The sequence below is a fragment of the Ahaetulla prasina genome, chromosome 9 (genome assembly GCF_028640845.1).
Source record: "Ahaetulla prasina isolate Xishuangbanna chromosome 9, ASM2864084v1, whole genome shotgun sequence".
Taxonomy (NCBI): domain Eukaryota; kingdom Metazoa; phylum Chordata; class Lepidosauria; order Squamata; family Colubridae; genus Ahaetulla; species Ahaetulla prasina.
Genome location: NC_080547.1, coordinates 1,587,273 through 1,600,360, shown reverse-complemented (window position 1 = coordinate 1,600,360; position 13,088 = coordinate 1,587,273). Strand labels below are relative to the sequence as shown.

Here is a 13,088-nt window from a genome sequence, read left to right as displayed (position 1 = left end):
GTCATGAGCTTAAAACTTATTTATTCATCTGCGCAGGACTGGGTTAGTTTTTAAATTTATGGGTTTTTTAATGGGTTTTTATTATTTATTCTAAATTTTTAATCTCGGCCAATTGAATAAGTTTTTTAATTGCATTTTAATTGTATTTATATTGTAATATTATTGTGTATTTTTATCTGGCTGTGAACCGCCCTGAGTCCTTCGGGAGAAGGGCGGTATAGAAATTTAAATAATAAATAAATAAATAAATACATTTGGCATCCACATTGCTTAGAATGCTGACTGCTGGCTGCCTGCAATTTGGCAGTTCAAATCTCACCAGGCTCAAGGTTGACTCAGCCTTCCATCCTTCCGAGGTCAGTAAAATGAGGACCCAGATTGTTGGGGGCAAGAGGCTGACTCTTTAAACTGGCTAGAGAGGGCTGTAAAGGACCGTGAAGCTGTATAGAATACTATTGCTATTGTTACTCTTTTCTGCACTCATTGTAGAGTCTCAGCATTTATTCGGATTGGAGTGACCAGAAACGGACGCAGTATTACAAATGTGGTCTCCCCAGTACAGTGTAAATCAGAATTGTCAGTTCACGTTGTTGTGTTCCAAAAAGAAATCCTTCCTTAATCTGATGAGATACACAGCGAGACAAGTCTTTGCAGCAATTGGGAAAGTATTTTGGCCAGAGAGAAATTCGCAAGTTGGAGAAACACCGCTTCTGCTGTCCCAAAGGTGCTTTTTTTCCAAGAGGTAACTGGACTTTCTGGTTTTTCTTTGAAGACGTTTCACTTCTCCTCCAAGATGCTTCTTCGGCTCTGGCTGGATGGTGGGGAATGGAAGGATTTGGACTCTTTGCAGACTGCGGGTCATTTGCATCCTTTGAGAGGGTCTTTGAGGCCACCTGGAGGTTTCTCTTGTGTCCTCAGGACGCTGATGACTGAGAATCTCCATTGACAGCTTCTGCAGGCTTGGTTCGAGATAAACGCTCAGACGGCGGCTGGATTCCCACGAGCCCTTGACCCAGGGATGCTCCGTTCCCCCTGGCATCACCTAAGCAAACCCCACCCGAGTTGGTAACCCTCCCGCCCGCTGTGTCCCCGAAGCACCCGGCCCACCTCGCTGCGCTGCTCCAGTCCTGCGCTGCAAAAGCCTGCCAGCTGCGGGCCCCGCCCCTCTCGGATTGGATCCGCGCCGGGATTGGCTCCTTCTCTCTTAAGTCCCGCCCCGATTCCCGGGCTCGGCTGTCAGTCTGGGCGGGGCTCCTGCTGCTTCTGCCGCCGCTGCTGCTGCGTCGTGCAAAGCTCAAGCGAAGCGAAGCGGCGGCCCAGGATGAGCGAGCTCAGGCAGCGGCTGGCCCGGGAGCCCGAGGGGCAGCACGACGCCGAGGGGAAGGTAGGCGAGGCGGCCGCAGCGAGGGCCAGCAGGGAGCAAAAGCGGCCGGAAAACCAGCCGGGCAACGGCGTCTGTAGGCGGCGACGCGTGTTTGGCGTGTGGGGCAAAAGGGGGGGGAGCGGGGGTCCCCTCCTTTCTGGGAATGCAAAGAGAAGGGCTCTCCCCCCCCTTCCCCGCCGGAGCTCGTGGAAGGCGAGGCGGCTTGCAAAGAATCCCCGACGCCTTGCGCAGCCCCGGGCCGGAAGAGCGGCGGGCGCGGAGAGAAAGAGCGCGGCTCCGGCTCCTTAAAGAGCCACAGCGCTTCGGGGGCGCCTCCTCGGCGGGGAGGGGGGCGCGCCGAGCCGCTGCGTGGGCTGGGCTTGGGGAAAAGCAGCCCGCGGGGCTTTTCCCGGAGCAGCGGCGGGGAACCGGAGCGAGGCTCCGCGTAGAGATGTCAGCGCGCAGCTAAGGCGCCTGCCCATCAATCAATCAAGCGGTCAAGTCAATCGGAATGGAGCTGGAAGGGACCTTGGAGGGCTTCTAGACCAACCCTCTGCTCAAGTAGGAGACCTGTGCCGTTTCCAACAACGGAGGAAAAAGAACTATTTAAGGGGCTGCCCCAAAGAAGAGGGAGTCAAGCTGTTCTCCAAAGCACCTGAAGGCAGGACAAGAAGCAACGGGTTGAAACTCATCAAGGAGAGAAGCAACCTGGAACTAAGGAGGAATTTCCTGACAGAACAATTAACCAGTGGAACAGTTTGCCACTAGAAATCATGGGCATCCCACCATCACTGAAGGTTTTTAAGAAGAAACTGGACAGCCACTTACCTGAAATGGTATCAGATCTCCTGCTTAAGCAGCGGGCTGGACTGGAAGACCTCCAAGGTCCCTTCCAGCTCTATTCTATTCTAACTGCACCCAGCGGCTCCGCAAAGCCCGAGAGAATAGAATAGAATTTTTATTGGCCAAGTGTGATTGGACACACAAGGAATTTGTCTTGGTGCCTATGCTCTCAGTGTACATAAAAGAAAAGATACGTTCATCAAGGTACAACATTTACAACACAAATGATGGTCAATATATCAATATAAATCATAAGGATTGCCAGCAACAAAGTTACAGTCATACAGTCATAAGTGGAAGGAGATGGGTGATGGGAACAATGAGAAGATTAATAGTAGTGCAGATTCAGTAAATAGTCTGACAGTGTTGAGGGAATTATTTGTTTAGCAGAGTGATGGCCTTCGGGAAAAAACTGTTCTTGTGTCTAGTTGTTCTGGTGTGCAGTGCTCTATAGCATCGTTTTGAGGGTAGGAGTTGACCTTGTGCCACAGGTGTGCCACCCAGCTTAAAAGCTGCTCTACTTGGAAACTTGCTTGATTGGGCCATCGGTGGTCAGGTTTAAGTTTTTGCCCGGCCTTTGCAGCATCTGCTTCCAGCCTGACGTGGTTTTAGTGTGAGCAGGAAGGTCATCAGCGATCAGAACTCTCACACGATTCTTACAGTTGTCTACAGCAAGGGTCTCCAACCTTGGCAACTTTAAGCCTGGTGGACTTCTACTCCCAGAATTCCCCAGCCAGCAAAGCTTTGCTTTGCTGGCTTGGGAATTCTGGGACTTGAAGTCTACCAGGCTTAAAGTTGCCAAGGTTGGAGACCCTTGGTCTACAGTATTTCTCCATCTGACCGGCTTTAAACTCTGCGCATAGCAGCTCCCAATCTACTACTCAATGTCTATAGAGATTCTCCATCATCTGGGTCATGGTTGTGTCAGAAGGGCTTTTTCAAGAGGCAACTGGACTTCCTTGTTTTGTTTGGGTTTTTTTGAAGATGCTTCCCTTCTCATCCATGCAGAGCTGAAGAAGCTTCTCGGATGTGAAGCGAAACCTCTTCAACCTCTTCAAACCTCTTCAAACCTTTCGTCGCGAGCTTAAAACGCACTTATTCATCTGCGCGGGACTGGATTAGATTTTAAAGTTATTGGTTTTAAGGAGTTTTTTATTATTTATATTGTTTTTTAAATTCGGCAATAGAATAAGTTTTTTAATTGTTGTTTTTAATTTGTATTTATATGTATTTTAACTGCCTGTGAACCGCCCTGAGTCCTTAGGGAGATAGGGCGGTATATAAATTTGAAAAATAAATAAAAATAAATAAAAGAAACACCAGAAAGGCCAGGGGCCTCTCGAAAAAGCACCTTTTGGTTTACTGCTTGATGGTAAGGCCTCCCTAACACGATATTCCCTCCAGCCAAAGTTCTCCACCCACCGCAGCTGTGGATGAGGATTCTGAGTATTCATGTCCACCCATCTGGAAAATGCATTGAGAAAGGTTGAATGAAGCTGACCCTTTGTGGTGTGAGAGGGCAGTGGTACAGTACTTAATCCCTTGTCCCTGCTGATTGAAGCTTTGATGCTAGGCGTGACATGAGAGCCGTGTTCCAGTATCAAAGGGTTGCCGCAAAGAAGAGGGAGTCAACCCATTCTCCAAAGCAGCTAAAGGCAGGACAAGAAGCAACAGATGGAAACGTATCAAGGAGAGAAGCAACCTAGAACTAAGGAGAAATTTCAAGACTGTTAGAACAATGAATCAGTGGAACAACTTGCCTCCAGAAGTTGTGAATGATCCAACACTGGAAGTTTTTAAGAAAAGATTGGACAACCATCTGTCTGAAACGATTTTGGGTTTCCTGCCTGAGCAGGGGGTCGGACTAGAAGACCTCCAAGGTCCCTTCCAACGCTGTTATTCTGTTATATGAGTAGACAGTTTCTAACAGTTAGTTCGCAGAAACATTAAAGGTATAGGTTTCCTCTTCTTAGTGGCTCAAGGTTGACCTAGCCTTCCGTCCTTCCGAGGTGGGTCAAATGAGGAGCCAGATTGTTGGGGGCAAGAGGCTGACTCTGTAAACCGCTTAGAGAGGGCTGTAAAGCACCGTGAAGCAGTATATAAGTGCTATTGCTGTTAGTGGTGTCCAAACCCAGAGGCCAATGCTCATGTCTGTTTCCTAGCCAAGAGGCCCAGTGTTGTCTGAAAACATTTCCATGGTCATGTGGCTAGCATGATATACCCTGAGGCACATGGATCAGTTTACTTATTTATCTACTCGCATTTGCATGCTTTTGAACTGCTAGGTGGGGAGGGAGGAGCTGGGGCAAGGAACGGGTGCTCACCCCATCATGTGGGGCTCGGACTCCGGCCATCAGCTTTCCATCTGACCAGGTCAGCTGCTGAGTCATCACAACCCTTCTTCTGAGAAGCATTAGAGAGAACAAAATGCAAAATTGCTAATTGCTCTTGGGTGTGTTGGAAGCCAGTCAGGGTGTCCAGCATTACATCATGTGGCCATTAATAGCAACTTTTTAGAAAGGAATGATTGCAAACCGCTTTGGTGTTATGGCAGCTCATTTAAACGACGATTCAACGGTAATTATTCCAACATTTCTATTCCGCCGATAATTATTCCAGCATTTCTATTCCGCCACTCGGTGCCCTCCAAGTCTTGAAAGGCCCTAAGCTGGCTGGGGACTATGGGAATTGAAGTCTAGTGCATTCGGAGGCTTGGGGAGGCTGCTTTACAGAAGAAAGGCAGTAAAAAAAGGAGAACTTTTTTCAACGGTAGAAATCATTATAGTAGTAGAAACATTTTTAATGGTAGAAATTGGGAAAGATGTTAATATGTGCAGATGCTTTAGGAAGTCAGGGCACGGAGTGAATATTTATTGAAAGAAGTGAAACGGCTGTTATACAGGTAGTCCTTGACTTACGACCACAATTGAACCCAAAAGTTTCTGTTGCTAAGTGAGACATTTGTTACATGAGTTTTGCTCCATTTTACGACCTTTCTTGCCACCGTTAAGTGATCTTGCCACTGCAGCAGTCAAGTTAGTAACCAGGTTGTTAAATGAACCCGTTGACTTTGCTTGTCGGAAGGTCCCAAAAAGGGGAGGGGTCACATGACCTTGGCACACAGCAACGATCATCAGTGGGAACCAATTGCCAAGCATCTGAATTGTGATCACATGACCCAAATCACACACCCTCCCCTCTTCCTCCCAAACAATTCAGAATAGAAGAAGAAAGTTGGGTGCCGAACAACACTGGGGCCGGTTTAGCTCACGCTGGTAAAAGCCTGTTATTAAGAACACAGTAGCCTGCAATTACTGCAGGTTCGAGCCCGGCCCAAGGTTGACTCAGCCTTCCATCCTTTATAAGGTAGGTAAAATGAGGACCCAGATTGTTGGGGGCAATAAAAGTTGACTTTGTAAAAATATACAAATAGAATGAGACTATTGCCTTATACACTGTAAGCCGCCCTGAGTCTTCGGAGAAGGGCGGGGTATAAATGTAAACAAACAAACAAACAAACAAACTTTGCTTTTACCAAAGTACTAGAAATCAGTTATTTGAACTTCAGTAGTCCTAGATGTGTGTAAATCTGTTCTTCCTGGTCATGTGTGTTGTCTGTTTCCGGGACTCTCTTCCAAGGATCAGAGAGAAACAGGCACACAATGCTCCTAAAATCTCTCCGAGCAAGGGCATCTGGGACGTGCTTAAATCATTTCCACACATTTCCAAGCTCCGGGCGTAAAAAGCTTCGTTTAATACCAAGTGCCAGTAATGCTTGGGGTCAGTGGCGGGATTCAAATAATTTAACAACCGGTTCTCTGCTCTAATGACCAGCTGGGTAGGCGTGGCTCGGCGGTCATGTGACTGTATGGGCGTGGCCAACTCAACGTCACTCATGTCGATGGGCGCTTCGCCTTAGCTGTTACAATGTAATAAGGGTTAAACCAGGGAGGCAGTTTCTGTAAGCAGAGCAATAAAGATGAGGCTAGAAACACCACCAGAACGTTTTTTTCCTGCCTGCCTTACAGGATTAGCCCTGTAAAGTGGGGGGGAAAAACAAAACAAGATTTTTTCCAACAACCGGTTCTCCAAACTGCTTAGAAAGTTAACAATCGGTTCTTCCGAATAGGTGCGAACTGGCTAAATCCCACCACTGCTTGGGGGTGATGATGAAGCACGCTGGGATGGTTCAAAAGAGAAAAGGCTTTTGCTAAGTGTTATTACTCAGATGAAGGGGAATGTTTGCAGCTCAGAGTTGAAATGAGGTGTTCTCTGAGCTTGGTTGTTTTCTTACAAGGCGTTTCATGACCTAGCAAGGTTCCATCCTCAGTGCTGCTAGGGGTGTAGGGTTTGCTCTCAGTTTATTTTCTAGTAGCTTGCCGCTGGTTTTGTCGTTGCTCCATTTCACTCCCCTGCTTCAAAAACTGCAGTTCAAGCAACAACAGCAAATAATCTTTCTGTCCTGTATTGTGTTATTTATTGATTTAATAAAAAATAATTCAGGGCATCTACATTATATACAATATCTGGATGCAATCAAGCTATTTATTTAAGAAGATCAACAACTCAGGGCATCTAGGTCACTTGCAAGCAACGGTCTTTATCTGACTGTCTATATCCATCTATCTATCATCTATCATTATCTCTGTATCATATCTCTCTATATATATGTATATGTATATATATCCTGTTTCCCCCAAAATAGGACATCCCCTGATAATAAACCCAATAAACCCAAACCCAATCAGGCTTTTGAGCACTTGGCAATAAGGCCAAGCACTTATTTCAGGATTCAAAAAAATATAAGTGTCTTATTTTTGGGGAAACACGGTATATATATAGAGAGTCTTTATCTCCTATCTGTCTCTCTCTCTCTCTCTTTATCATCCATCTATTTATCCTATGTCTGGCTGGCTGCTTCCACTTGCCTACCTACTTACCTATCTAGAGCATTCTATGCAACATTAAGATACCAGCCACATTCTCGGTTTCTGTGCTTTACTTCTGGGGAGCGTCCATTCAACCATGTGGTCTGGGGTCTGCGGTGTCCCAGAATTTCTTTGGATTCCGCTTCCTGCAAATGCCAGAAAGGGCAGCTTATTGTTTGTTGGTTGGTTGGTTTTTTTTAAAATCCAAGATTGAAAATGCTTGTTTTAGGAATCGGGAAGCCAAGAAGAGGAAATATGTGCAATTCAGAGAGAAGACTGAGGATGGGATAAAGCTGAGTGGGCTACAGGTTGGCAGCTAAGTACTAGGTTGGAATACAGCTGAAAAGGAAGAATTGGATTTCAAGGCAGGAAAGAGGTGGGTGCCCCAAAAAATATCGTTTCCCACCCCCTTCCCAAATTTCTCCAGATTATTTTCCTTGCAGATAGTATTGTGCATATACATGACCAACCGTGTCTCTTAGCGTCCTGGAGCCAAGATATCCTTGCCTATTATTTTTCTCCTATGACTAAGACCTGTATGTATATCTTGGAACCGACAGTGTAAACATTTCAGTTAAGATCAATCAAGTTCCAACATTTGGAAATGGGCCAGAATTCAGTTCTGGCTTGGAGCAAAATCTGCTCCCACCCTCCCAAAACGACTTCCCAAATTTGATGCTAAAAGCAAAAGGGTTAGGAAATGCTTTATTCCAATATTTGTATTTATTTTTTTGGAATTCTGCAAGAAGGGGGCGTCTTGCTAATCTCCGGAGACTGTTGCTGTACATTACTGTCAGCCACGATGCTTCCTGTTCAGCGGAGCCTGAGAGAAGAGAAATCCCAGCCTCAAGAGGTTTGCAATCTTGAAATAACCAAGAAGAGAAAGTCACCTTTAGCAAGGAATAAAACATGAGCGACACCCTGAGGGCTTTAGTCCTGTTGGCGATTGTATAACAGGATAGATTTCGCCTGTATTTTATTTGCAGGACTGTTAGAAAAAATGTTTTTTTTCCCCCTCATTAAAAATAGAGGTTGCCGTTTTTCCTTTGATTTCCCCCCCCTCATTTTACAATGCAGAATATAACCCCATTTTACGTTTTTGCTGTTAACTTCTGCAACTAGGATCCTGTCTACTAAGTGCATTCTAGAGAATATTTTTCCTTTTATGGAATTCTGCTTCTACTCCTTACCCTGTGTGTGTGTGTGTGTGCGCTTTCACGCACATGCCCATACAATTCCGTATGTGTTGTTAAAATAAACTCACAGGAACTGAAGCCTTTTCCTTTCCATGAGCTGTGCACACTTGAGTTTTTACGCTCGGCAAATGTCTGCTAGTCAGACAGGATGCAGTAAAAAAATGGAAGCTTTACCGAAACACCTTTTTCCTTCTGTTGCTTAGAAAATCATTAGCAAGAGAGGATGCTTGGAAACCAAAGATAGCTCATTCCTGAGCAATCAGGCTAATGGCTTCGTTTTAGTGGCGTTCCCCTAATGGGCTGTTTGATGCTGGCGTTCCAGAAACACCACTGCCTCCGTTGCTAATTTCCCTCCAGAATATGATATATTGCTGTTTGTATTACAGAATTACAGATTACAGAAGGATTCAATCAATTAATCAGAATAGAGGTGGAAGGGACCTTGGAGGTCTTCTAGTCCAACCCCCCCGCTCAAGCAGGAGTTCCTGTACCATTTCAGATAAGTGTCTCTCCAGTCTCTTCTTAAAAACCTCCAGTGATGAAGCATTCACAACTTCCGGTGGCAAGCTGTTCCGCTGGTTAATTGTCCTCACTGTTAGGAAGTTTCTCTTCAATTCCAAGTTGCTTTTCCCCTTGATTAGTTTCCATCTGCTGTTTCTTGTCTTGCCTTCTGGTGCTTTGGAAAATAAGTTGACCCCCCGCCCTCTTCTTTGTGGCAGCCCCTCAAAAATACTAGAATACTGCCCTGTAGTCCTTCTTTTCTCTAGACTAGCCAAACCCAAATCCTGCAACCATACTTCATATATATTTTAGCCTCCAGGCCTTTAATCCTAGTTTCTCTCCTTTGCACTTTTTCCAAAGTCTCAACATCTTTTTTTGTAACGTGGTGACCAAAACTGGATGCCGTATTCCAGGTGTGGCCTTACCAAGGCTTTACAAAGCGGTACTAATCCTTCACATGATTTTGAATCTAAGCCTCTGTTTATACAGATTCATAGGAGGAAGCTGAGTGTTGGTGTGGAGGAGGTGTCTCATCCTGATACTACTTGTTAAGCAACGCTTCCTTGTGATCTTGTGAGGCTTCAGGGCCTGTTATTTAAACACTGCCTGCTGGTCTTTCTATTTAGCAACCCAGCACCTTGGTACTTTAGCAGATGTTTATCTGGAGCAACCAAGATGGTGAAGGGTCTGGAGACTAAAACGTGTGAGAGCAGTGGTGAAATCTGAACCGGTTTACTATCGGTTTGCTGGCTGCGCAGTGCGCACCACGCACCAAATGCGTGGTGCGCTCGTGCACGCCAAAAAGGCATGGGGTAAGTAGAACAGCACGTGTGATCAGCTGTGGCACAATCTTTTTACTTTTAAAAGCATTTTTTTAACAACCTATTCGGCCGAAACGAAATTACGAATAGAATTTAAATGGAATGGAATGTAGACTTAACCTCCTCGCGTTGCACCCTGGCCATGCGTGCCTTTGTCGCGGCAAAATAATCTACCACATTCCGGCTGCTGAACTTCACAAGGATTTCCCAGCTAGAAGAAGCAGCCGGAATACTGGGGGAAAAAAGCGGGGGTGGTGAGCTATGCCAAGTATCCGTAGAGCACCAGGTTGGGGAATCCTGGATTTCAAATCTTGGCTCAACCATCGCTGCCTTTTGTCTGGGTTTTCTGCCGTTGCGTGATTGATGACTAACAGCCCAGGAAGGCCAGCTGAAGAGAGGTTACGCCAGTATTTTGAGCCCGAAATAAATGGGAGGGAAGGGGACCATCCTTCCCTGAGCAAGGCCATCGATAAACATTTGATCACACCATAAGATTGCAGGCTTAGAGCAGGGTGACACTTGTGATGTGGCTGCAGTCTTTTTGTGTGCCTCTCCAGAATGAAAATTCCAGCGTGTCCATATTTAGGTAACTCTTGTCAAAGGTCTCTATCAAACTGGCTTCTCTCGGGTTGATGCAAACTTCTGTCTGATAAGATAAAAGACATTCCATTCTCTCTGGTTCTCCCCGTTTGCCCCAGAACAACCCATTTTCCGTCTCGGTCTATTTTTAACCTTTTTCTAGAGACAAATACAGCTAGTCTTACAACAGTTCGTTTAGTCACCGTTCAAAGTTACAACTGAAGGCAGTGGGGGGGGGGAAGTGACTTTTGACCGTTTTTACAACCATTGTAGCATCCCCTGGGTCATGTGATCGAAATTAGGATGCTGGGCCACTGATTCATGTTTATGACACTTGCAGTGTCTTGGTTGTCCATGGCATTCTCAGAAGCCTTCACTCATAAACATATAATTATGGACATGCCTATATCACATCTGTATCAATGGCTTCAAACGTGGACATGTTTGTCACGGGACTGGAGGCTAAAATCTACGATGAACGGTTGCAGGAACTGGGCCTGGCTAGTCTAGGGAAGAGAAGGACCAGGGGAGACAGGATAGCAGCCTTCCAATATTTGAGGGGCTGCCACAGAGAGGAGGAAGAGGGTCAATCTGTTTTCCAAAGCACCTGGGGGCAGGACAAGGAACAATGGATGGAAACTGACCGAGGAGAGATTCATCCTAGAAATAAGGAGGAATTTTCTGACAGTGAGAACTATCAACCGATGGAACAGGAGTTGCCTTCGGAAGTTGTGGGAGCTTCATCACTGGAAGCTTTCAAGAAGAGGCTGAACTGCCATTTGTCAAAAATGATGTAAGGTCTCCTGCTTGATCAGGGGGTTGGACTAGATGACCTACAAGGTCCCTTCCAACTCTGTTATTGTGTTATGTTGAGACTTTGAAATGAGTGCAGAGAAGAGCAACCAGGATGATAAGGGGACTGGAGGCTAAAACCTATGAAGAACGGTTGCAGGAACTGGGCCTGGCTAGTCTAGTGAAGAGAACGACCAGGGGAGACAAGAGAGCATCTTCCAATATTTGAGGGGCTGCCGCAGAGCGGAGGAAGAGGGTCAAGCTATTTTCCAAAGCACCTGAAGGCCAGAAAAGGAATAATGGATGGAAACTAAACAAGGAGAGATTCAAAATAGAAATAATGAGAAATTTTCTGACAGGGAGAACAATCAACCCATGGAACAGAAGTTGCCTTCAGAAGTTGTAGGAACTTCATCACTGGAAGCTTTCAAGAAGAGACTGGACTGCCATTTGTCAGAAATGATGTAAGGTCTCCTGCTTGATCAGGGGGTTGGACTAGATGACCTACAAGGTCCCTTCCAACTCTGTTAATCTATAAATAAATATGTTCATGTTCGAAGCCAATTGTTCATCTGGATCACTTTCATGTCCGGCAAATTGCTGATCAAAGCACCGTGCTTAATGCAAGTTTAATCCGTTTTATAAAACCCTACCTTGGGTGATTGCCATGATGGCTAATACGGGTAAGCCTGATTTGGCCTACTAGGGTTTGGGGATGGTATTTTTTTCGTGTGTGTGTAGAGGAAGTACAGGTAGTCCTCAACTTACAACAGTTCACTCAGTGACCATTCAAAGTTACAATTGAAGGCACTGAAAGAAATCATATCTGACTGTTTTCACACTTACGACCGTTGTAGGATCCCTAGATGGTCACCTGATCAAAATTCAAATCCTTGACAACTGACTCACATTTATGATGGTTGCAGTCTCCCCGGGAGTCACATGATTCCCCTTTCGCGACCTGACAAGCGACGTCATTGGGGACATCTGATTCAGTGGACAAACTGATTTAACAACGGCGTTCATTCGCTTAAGAAAGGTGGCGAGAAAAAGTCGTAAAAACGGTGCAAAACTCACTTAACAAACGTCTCCCTTAGCAACATCAATTTTCATCTCAGTTGTGGTTGTAAGTGGACGGCCGCCTGCTTCGTGTTTGCCTGTCGGCCCAGTTTTGTAACGAGGGCAAGAAACCTTGCGTGTCATTGTACATGAGAGAGCGGGAGGCAGTTGCTATGGAAACCATCTGGGTTGGACCATTATGGAGCATCTCACTGGCCTTTCCAGTCAGCTGCGCAAACCAGGGATTGGCGGAGGAGGCGATGGAAGGAAAGCCGGTTAGCTGGCGTTTTGGTTTCTGGATTGCTTATATTATTGATTTCCTTCTCCTCTGTCCACATGAAGCACATTCCTGTATAATAATCAGTGCTGTAAGGATACATCCAGGCAGGAGATGCTCTGATCTTGCATCCCCTCTGAGTCCAGCCTTCTTCAGCCCCAGCAAAGTAAATAAACTGCGCAGTTAAAAGCTGTGCTTGGTGTTTCTGCCTGCAGAAAGTTCCTGCCCAAACTACTCCTGCTATCTATCTACCCTGTTTCCCCCTCCAATAAGACATCCCCTGATAATAAATAAGCCCGGGCTTTTGAGCGCATGGCAATTAGGCCAAGCGTTTATTTCAGGGTTCAAAAAAAATATAAGACAGGGTCTTATTTTCGGGGAAACAGGATACTTATTATTTTTCTTTTCTTTCTCTGCATCTATGTTTTAAGAAATGTTTACGGTTGAGCTCTGATGGCGAATGAATAAAAAATGCGAATAAATCAAAATGCGAAATTTAGGATTGTGTAAACAAGCAAAACAAAAAAATATTTATAATGCGACCTTACCGGGGCCAAGTGCAATCAGAATTGAAAAATAAAAATGAAACTACAGTTAAAATGACACAAAAGCAATCCAAACAGTAGACACTGGGATTTATTTGCAATCACAATTTAAAAAAAAATTGCCTAGAACTCTTCTGCTTTGCACCTCTGAGGTTTGCATCTCTGAGGGATAAAAATGTTCTGT

The 13,088-nt window shown here is 45.4% G+C and overlaps 1 protein-coding gene across 3 annotated transcripts in view; it reads left to right on the top strand.

Annotated features, from left to right (window-relative positions):
* The first annotated feature begins 1,232 nt into the window (after positions 1-1,232).
* The window catches only part of CDS2 (CDP-diacylglycerol synthase 2), a 37,022-nt gene continuing 25,166 nt past the window's right edge, over positions 1,233-13,088 (top strand). Inside the window, exons 1-2 of one of the 3 annotated variants that reach the window (XM_058194121.1) lie at positions 1,252-1,384; positions 8,717-11,706. Coding sequence is in view for 1 of the 3 variants with exons in the window: in XM_058194120.1 (XP_058050103.1) it covers positions 1,322-1,384 (63 nt within the window). In the remaining 2 variants the exon portion in view is untranslated. Of the gene's footprint in view, positions 1,385-8,716; positions 11,707-13,088 lie in introns of all 3 variants that reach the window. The other 2 variants (XM_058194120.1, XM_058194122.1) reach the window with 2 other exon arrangements.